Source organism: Mytilus edulis, chromosome 5 (assembly GCF_963676685.1).
Source record: "Mytilus edulis chromosome 5, xbMytEdul2.2, whole genome shotgun sequence".
In the NCBI taxonomy this organism is placed as follows: Eukaryota; Metazoa; Mollusca; class Bivalvia; order Mytilida; family Mytilidae; genus Mytilus; species Mytilus edulis.
Genome location: NC_092348.1, coordinates 73,300,175 through 73,310,069, shown reverse-complemented (window position 1 = coordinate 73,310,069; position 9,895 = coordinate 73,300,175). Strand labels below are relative to the sequence as shown.

Below are 9,895 nucleotides of genomic sequence, written 5' to 3'. Positions count from 1 at the left end.
GATCACATGTTGTAGGGATTTTCCCAAGATGCTTTATTTTTTCCATGGAGGTCAAGCAGATTATGTATTCTAGCCAGGCTTGTTAGATTTTCTGGAAAACCAGGCTTGTTTCATTTTCAGATGTGACAAGATATTTGTAAATGGACAAAATGAATAAGTATTTACACATGTGCATATTGTTTTAATATTGAATATTTACACAAAATGGCCACCAGACGTAAATCGAAGAAACAAAATGAGGCGACAAAGATCGATGAAAAAGAACACGCAGATCGTATTGCCGCCGCGGAGGCAATGTCATGCTTATCATCTATGGTTCTTTTGCCATCAAATTCAGACGAATTATTTTCTTTAAGTATTGGGTCAAACGTAACTGTACCGAAAAGTACACCTGTTGGTACAAAAAACAATGCTAAGTCAGCAACAAGTAACGCCAACAAAAAGGGAAAAACCAGAACCAGGGCGACCAAAAATTCCCAGACTCCATCAAGTAAAAAAACCCAGACCGAAAAAGACAAAAGTGCAGCATCAACAATAAAACAAAAACAGAAATCACCAAAATATGCTTCAACTTTAGCTGTTTCAAGTAGTAAACAAAACAAATTGCCAGACCAGGTTTTATCATTGACAATTAACCCAAGAAACCCAAACCATGAACTGAAAAAGGTTGAAACCCCAAAATCACACAATAAAGAGCCAAAGAATGCTGAAGACCAAGTTGTACAGCAACCAGACTTGCCATCATCATATATACAAATTGAACCGTTAGTTGCACCACAATGTATTATACAAGTGGATCACAACAAACCAGGCCATGGACTTTACAACCTGTCTAGTAATGACCTGAACAAAATATTAGCTGGGAAATTGCCATTCCAAGTAAAATCTGACGGTGTAGATGGACAAACCATAGTTACTAAGGAGATAGCATCTAAGCTTGTTAATCTGGCTAGTACTGAAAGTGTTGAACTTTCTCAGTCAGCTGTAGATTCAATATTAACTCAAATGGCATTGAAACAAAAAATAGCAGTTACTAAAGAATCTTCAGAATCATCTTTGCCTTTAAAGAAGAGGAGGTTACAAGGTTATAAAGAAGAAGGTGCACCACCTCCTGCAGAGGATTCATCAGTAGAACAAGATCCTGCTAAGTCGGAAGGTAATCCATTTGGTTCTGTATAATTATATTCTCATTGTTTGAAGAATTGCACCAAAAACAAACAATGCAACATAAGAAAATATGGAATTTAAGATTTGCTACTGATTAAATTATTTAAACATGCACATAAAAAGTAATATTAATTGAAAAATATTTTTTAATGAGACAACAAATGTATACATGAAAATAATTATCATTAATGGAGATTATTAGCTACAAAATGTAATACTGCAAAATGTATTTATGATAAACAGTAAATTACTATACTCAGACAGACATGTATGGTCATATACATATATATATATATATATACATGTATATGTTGTTATATGTCTCTGCTATAATTTATACCTGAAATTTTCTTATGAATAATAACTTATGGCAATATGACCATATATGTCTGAGTATAGAGATTTTATTTTTATTTGGAATATATTATAATACATAAGTTATGGCAAGATATTTTTGGTTATTTTTGTTGTTCATATCAATCAAAAATCATATAAATTTACTGTTTACAAATTTTTGAATTTTTTGAAAAACTAAGGCTTTTCTACCTCAGGCATAGATTAACTTAGCTGTATTTGGCAAAACTTTTAGAAATTTTGCTTCTCAATGCTCTTCAACTTCGTACTTTATTTGGCATTTTTAACTTTTTTGGATTCGAGCGTCACTGATGAGTCTTTTGTAGACGAAACGCGCGTCTGGCGTATATACTTAATTTAGTCCTGGTATCTATGATCATGATGATGAGTTTATTTATAAACAACCTGATCAATATTCATGTCAGACAGGGTTCAATGATAAAATTAAAAAGATTAACTATATTCTTTATAAAAATTATAAATTATTGAACACAGATGGGAAAAGCATAGATTTCTATACAAAGTAACTTATACATTTATCATGTTTTATCATTTATTATATATATTTCTGAATTATTTGTATTAACAATTTTAAAGTATTAAAAGATGCAAACATGTACATGTATATTTAATACAGTTTGAAGTTTTATGAATGTACATTGTACACTTTAGGAAACTTCTTTTATTATTTATCTTATTAAATAAATACTCTTGCATATATTTCCTTTCACAATCAAAATTAATGAAACATTAAAGGAAAAGGATAAAAACTGAAAGATATCAAATTCAAACTGTGGATAACACTTATATGTAATTAGTATCTTAAGCTTATTTAAAGTCATAAGAAACGAGTGACCGGTGAAAAATATTGTTCTTCCAATTCTTAAACCAATGCATACAAACATCATAAACTTAGTCTTCTGTGCTCGAATTTATCATTTTTTTCGTGTAAATATCGTATAATCGTCAATTTTTTTTTCAATCGGTCAGTGTTGTTGTGAAAATATGGCAGGTAATTAAAGTTCGTGTTTTAAAGCCGAAGTTTAACGATTGTCACCTGTTTGTCAACAATTGACGAAAAATAAACAAAAAAGCATGGAAATTGAGCACGTGTTTAACATGTAAATTCAGATAATAGTTTATTTTAAGGACATCCATGCGTATTGTGGTCACCGGATTATAACGAGATGGGTCACACTGAGGTCATCTTGCATACGGAAAATATATCGGGGGAATAGCTTGCTGGAAGGAAGCAATTCAAATAAAGTAAACTTCTTCTAAATATGAATAAATTAAAGAATTTTCTTCAGAAAAAAGTATATGAACATAAGTTTTACAATGAAAACTATCCATTGAGTTATAAAAAACATATGCACTATTTTTTTTGGACTTGAGGTTTCTTATGACTTTAAGTAATTACATAACATTTGGTTCAATCAGTGTATTGATATCAAAGTTGATTCCCACATTCATGACTGTTAACCATGTTAACAAATACTATTTTTTCCAATCTTTACTAAACATGGACCTCACCAACAAGGATGTAACTATGTACTTAAATGTACTTCACGTCTTGTATTACATAATTGAACAGAAAATTAATTACACAACCCAAAACACAACATTTATGGAATCATGTTCATTGTTTTAAGTTGAAAGTTTTTTTTAAACAGAAGAAATAAGCCAAGAACGATATTCTTCTAGTAGATATGACTTGAGGCCAATAAATAAACAAATATTGGAAATTAAAACAATTTCCCCCCAATTTTCTTGTAAATGAGTACTTTAAGGGGCCTAGGGGTATTTCATTGTTAAAACATAGGTATACATGTACATTGTTCTGTTAGTGATAAATGATAAATTAATATGGTACATGTAGCAGAGGGATATTTTATTTTCAAATTCTTACTGTAAAGTAATTATACATGTTTTATTCTAGTGCCAAAAGATCCAAATTTCTCAAGATTGATTCAATTTTTATGCCCCACCTACAATAGTAGAGGGGCATTATGTTTTCTGGTCTGTGCGTCCGTTCGTCCGTCCATCCGTCTGTCTGTCTGTCTGTCCGTTCGTCCGTCTGTCCCGCTCCAGGTTAAAGTTTTTGGTCAAGGTAGTTTTTGATGAAGTTGAAGTCCAATCGACTTCAAACTTAGTACACATGTTCCCTATGATATGATCTTTCTAATTTTAATGTCAAATTAGAGTTTTTACCCCAATTTCACGGTCCACTGAACATGGAAAATGATAGTGCGAGTGGGGCATTCGTGTACTGAGGACACATTCTTGTTTAAAATGTTCTATTCAGGAACACTTATTTGGCATATATACAATATATGTAAATAAGGGGAAGATGTGGTATGAGTGCCAATGAGACAGCTTTCCATCTAACATGTCCAAATCACAGTGTATAAAAAGTTAACATGTATTTGTCAAAACTGCATGAGGCCTTGGCTAACACAAAACAGTAATTTATAAAGGGCCTCAAAATGAATAGTGTAAAACAATTCCAACAGGAAAACCAACAAACTAATCTATTTAAAAAATGAAAATGAGAAACATGTATTTATTTGTGTGTCATGTGTGTTGGTTATTTACATGTATTTGTGTGTTGGTTATTAATTTGTGTGTTGATTATTTAATTGTTTGTTGGTTATTATCAAGTATATTTGACATTTTCAGCTTCACCTGTACAAAATGCTTATGAAGCAAAAGAGAGAGTGAACCCTGTGGCTGTAGATCCTTCTACGAGTTTGATGTTACTGAATGAGATGCAGGTAGCTCTACAGCAAGATGATGATGGAGATTTGTAAGTTACACAATAAATTTATATACTGTCAATCAGGCATTTCATGCATTTGTGGTATAGTTTTATTATTATGAAACAATTGGAAGAGGAAAGGTTTTAAAAAAAGATATAAATTTCATCATGATTTTGCCGCATTGTATGTTTGCAGCAATTCTTAAAATCACAATAACAAATGGCATATTTTTGTCTGTTGTACAACAATAGCAATACATTGTAGTAAATAAATAAAAGAAAATCCAAAATTCCAGTAAAAGACTGAAAATGTAATGATCAGCCCAGACTTGTTAAACAGAAAAAGTTACAGTCATCAACAGAAATATATTCATGATATTTGAAAGGATAACAATTTTGATTTCTCAGAATTTTCTTTTCTTGTACATGATTGGTAACTCATGTATGAAAACATAGACACAGACTTCCTTAATTGTACCTAAGAAAAAATGATCATAGATATAAGAAGATGTGCTAATGAGACAACTCTCCATCCAAGTCACAATTCGAAAAAGTTAACCTTTATAGGTCAAAGTACATACAGTTTGAAGTTTGAACAAATTAACTTCAAGAACATTGCTGCACAAAACCATGACAGATAAGAAGTTTTTATTGTCCATTTAATAATTTACTTAAATAAAGCGTTTGTGTAATTTATACTTTTTGTCCTTTAATGCACATCACTGTAGTACACAGGGAAACATTGTCATGGTCTATAGTAGGTACAAATGTATTTTATTTTCAGACCACTACACATTGCTGTTGCTCATGAGAATATCGTCATTGTCTGTAGTACATGTATGCACATATTGTTATGCGTTTACTTTTCTACATTGGCTAGAGATATACATTGCTGTTGTTTATGAGAATATTGTCATGGTCTATAGTATGAATAAATGTATTATATTTTCAGACCACTACACATAGCTGTTGTTCATGAGAATATTGTTATGGTCCAAAAGTTTGTACATTTGATGAGTATATCTGGTAAAAGTGTGGACAAATTCAACAAAGCACAACAGGTAAATGTTATATCTTTATTTTGTGACAGGTTTCAAGATCTATCTAATGTCAGGCCAATTAAATTTACATGCTTTGGTCTTTGGATTTTCAAGCCCTATTTTTTTTTTAAACATTAATTAGGTAATCATTTATTCAAAAAATGAATTAGCAATTTAAAATAAAAAAATCTACTATCTACAAAGATAGAATGTTATTATTAATGAAAAGTTTTAACCCATGAAACTTTTTTCATTTTAATGGTCAATGATCATTGATGATTGACATCAGATGGTAATCATGGTAATGATTTACATAGATTTTTATGCCCCTTTTATTGGCATTATGTTTTCTTGTCTGTGCGTTCGTTTGTCGAGGTAGTTTTTGATGAAGTTGAAATCCAGTCAACTTGAAACTTAGTACACCTGTTCCCAATCATATGATCTTTCTAATTTTTATGCCAAATTAGAGATTTTACCCCATTTTCACAGTCCACTAATCATAGAAAATTATAGTGTGGATGCCCCATCCATGTACTATGGACATATTCTTGTTTTACCTATATATGCTTACCAAACTATTTCCCCATTAGGCAGTAAAACTTCAAATGTATTTGCCCACTACTTTTGAATACAATATTTAAGGTTTTAATTTCTCTCCAATTATACAATTGAAAATTTTGTTTTTTCCTCATGGCATATTCATTATGGAGGACCTACCATATGTTGAACTTACATTTTTGTGTACCCATTGTCATTCAAATAATAGATTAACTTATTACACGTAGCAAAAAAATCTTTTGTACAACCAGGACTTACTGGGGATTCATGTATTTTTGTGGGTAATAATTTTTGTGGATTGAGGAAAATTTGCATATCCATGGATATTTGATTTCATGGTTTTGTTAATCTCTGTATACAAACCACATAGAAAATTTTTAATTCATTGAACATTTAAATTTTGGGTTCACCTGTACCCATGAAACCTATGAAAATTGGTATACATCAGATAATAATGGATCCACAGAAAGTGGAAAGATACCACTCTTGAAGTAATTATATGACATTTACTTTTTGTAGACACCATTGCACATAGCAGTAGAGCTGAAATTCATACAGGCAGTCCATACATTGTTGCTAGCTGGTGCTAATCCTAATCTGGTTAATAAGAATGGAGAAACCTGCATCCATATAGCTGTCAAGTCAAACTCAGTTGACTGTCTTCATCTCATCTTCAAATATACAATGAAACCAGACCTCAATGCAAGAAACTTTGATGGTATGTACACCTGTTATTTACCTACTGAATATTCATACTGTAAATTCAAAAATTGATTAATGCTAGCATATATTATTGTGCTATTGCAAAAATCGTTTCTAAAATTTATAAGAAACAAATTTTTATAAATTTTTGCGGTCGTATATTGGTATGACGTTGTTGTCGTCGGCGTTGTCAGCGTTGTCCAAAGACGGACGGTTTCTGGATAATAAATTTAGTATAAGTGAATAGAAATAAATAAAATTTTAACACAATGTTTATAACCACAAAAGAAAGGTTGGGATTGATTTAGGGGGTAATGGTCCCAACGGTTTAGGAATTAGTGGCCCAAAACAAGCATTTATCTTGTTTCAGGACATTAAGTTGTGTTTAAGTACTTCAATAACTTCAATTGTATCACAATGTTCATACCATTAAGTAGAAGGTTGGGATTTATTTTAAGGGTTATGGGGCAAACAGTCTAAGAATAAAGGGCCAAAATTTTATTAATTTTTTTTTCTTTGTTAAAATATGACCTATTAACTAAAATTGTTTTTGTAGGTCTTGCTCCAATTCACATAGCTGTAATGAAAAACAACATGGAAATTGTCAGGTTTCTACTGGCTGAGCGAGCTGATGTTAATATTCAGGTAATAAGTATAGATTTGTAAAATCTGGTGATGGATATATACATAGATCAAAATTGAAAATACCAAATCTTTACATTTTACAATTTAAACAAATTTCTTGAATTCTGCATCAGGAATGCTTAGAAACAGAAATATAGAAAATAAAAAAACTGTACAAAACTAATGGGATTATTTTTTTAAATCCTATTTACAAAGATCTTTGATGTACCAGTTCATGGAGAATAAAGGGTAAAATCATACTTATTGATAACTGAGAATTTGTGTGAAAAAAAAATGTCTACCGACAGGTAAAGAGAGAAGTTGGTTATTAAGACGAACAAAATATATCTTTTTCTCACGTTTTATCATGGTCATCAGACATTGCAAATTGTATAGAATGTCCTGAATTGACATACCTACTATAGTATCATACAATGAATCATAACTAATTAGTACATGTACTATGCTCCCTCTAACCAATTGATTAATATATTTCAGGATGGTAAAAGTGGAAGAACTCCATTATTTTATTCAGTTGAAGGTAACCTTATACCCATGGTTGAGTTGTTTCAGAAAGTTGGAGCTAATTTAGATCTTCCTAACTATGCTAGTGTTACTGCTGTTATGGCTGCCCAAGCCCGAGGCTTCCATGAAATAGCTTCCATGCTTCTGAGATGTATGGACTCCAAAGCTTATCTAGAAATGAAGGAAAGGGAAAAAGGAACACCTGTCAAAAAGGTATAACATTTTAAACTCCATATGCTATATTTTCTCCTTTATATTTATGAAATTGGTATAGGTTTGTAAGGCATTCAAGCTTCTTAACTCCATTTACAGGACTATACTTTTTGTAGCTGATCTTACATCTGTAGAAAAAAGTATTCCTAATATCGTCTATTGACCCATATCAGACGTCATTCAGAAATTTTTGGAATGAGACCAGTTGGTAAATGCTTCATTCATGAAATAATGCTTTCAGAATTTAGAATGCAAATTATTTTGTGATCCCTATATATTCCATCATTAATTTTGCAATAATGATTAGATATAAAAACAGCAAAATTTGGTAATTTACAATATTCAGTTTCCTTTAATTTCTTGCAATGGTCTCAGCAACTGCATCTTTTTTCTTTGTCAATTTTGTAGTTTTGATATTAATTGCATGAAAAAAACAAATAGGTCAGGTTGTCTATTTGACACATTCCCTATTTCCATTTTCAATTTTAATACTGTAATGAATAATTTTGCTGATTCATTTTAGGTACCAATTCCACGCATTCCAAGTAAATCACATCTGATTCAAGGTATAGATAGTAAACCAGCATTGGTCGATTTTCAACAGTTAACAAACTCTGATTCTAATGACTCATCACAATCGTTCTCAGTCATGAGAAAACGAGCAAGAAGTACAGATGGGAAAAAAGAAAAAGATTCTAATAAACAAGATACAGAGAGCAAAGGAGAGACAATGGAAATAGAAGAAAGTACAAAAACAGAGGAAGATACGAAACCTGTTGAAAATGGCATTCAGGAAAATAAACTAGAAGTAGTCATCCCACAACAGCAAAATCAGGTTCTGATTCCCAGGGAATTATTGGAGAAACTTCAAAATACAATGTTATCTCTACTAACTATGCAAAAAATACAACAGCCTGCTGGCGTTGATCCAAGTTCTCCATCCTCCTTACAAAATGTAGGAAATTTACCAGTACAAAATCCTTTATTGCAACGTGAGTCAATACAAAGTACATTACTGCGGAATGCAATTCAAAACGCCAATTCACAAGGTCCAATGGTTCAGAGTTTTGCATCTCCAAGTGTATCGAAACAAAACGGTGTACCACAAAATGTGTCGATACACAATAGTACACCACAAAGTGTATCCATTCCGAATAGTACACAACAAAGTGTATCAGTGCAGAATAATACAACACAAAGTGGTGTACCCTTGCAAAATGTGACAGGTATGAACCTTTCCAGTATTTTACTAAATGCTATAAGTGCTAATATTCTGAATACCCAAAATAAAAGCTTGGAACCAAGTCCTGCTAAAAATAACTTGATAGAAAATGACAAATCCAAAACTAGCATGGATACAAATAATAGCATGATAGAAAATGACATGCCTAAAAAAGGTCCACTTGATTTAAAAGTGGTTAAAAATGGAAGTACTAATGAGAGCAAAAAGGATAGCGCTAATTCTAGTAAAGGGAATGAAAAGTCAAAGGAAAAGACTAAAACTAAGCATGCTGTGTTACAGCAGTTACTGAATGTAAAAAATAATGACGCTGGAAAAGTGACGGAAAAGAAGCAGAAAGTTGTGGACAATACAAGAGTTGAAGAACCTATGGAAGTGTCAGATTCCAGGAGTAGTACTCCGGATAATTCATTTAATAGTGCAACAAAAACTGGCAAAGCAGTTGGTCACGCTGCAATGAACCAGCTCGGGCGAGTGACAAATGTTTCATCCTCCTTACAGGCAACTCTACTTCAGATGCTTCAAGCAAAACAAAATAAACCATTAAATTTAAGCACTGGGAAAGATAGCAGCAACACCTCATAGTGATTTTTCATCTTTATGAGATATATACCGTATAAACAGATTTTTGTGGCATTCTAAACTTTTTTATTCAAACCCTATTGTTTTACTCATTACAAGTTGCCATTCTAATCATTTTTTGTGTATGAACTT

The 9,895-nt window shown here is 31.7% G+C and overlaps 1 protein-coding gene across 1 annotated transcript; it reads left to right on the top strand.

Moving 5' to 3' along the window:
* LOC139524430 (uncharacterized) lies at positions 1-9,895 on the top strand. Its single transcript, XM_071319206.1, has 7 exons — positions 1-1,156; positions 4,201-4,327; positions 5,232-5,340; positions 6,397-6,595; positions 7,136-7,224; positions 7,702-7,941; positions 8,465-9,895. The coding sequence occupies exons 1-7, from the start codon at positions 205-207 to the stop codon at positions 9,764-9,766; spliced, it is 3,018 nt and encodes a 1,005-aa protein (XP_071175307.1). The 5' UTR covers positions 1-204; the 3' UTR covers positions 9,767-9,895.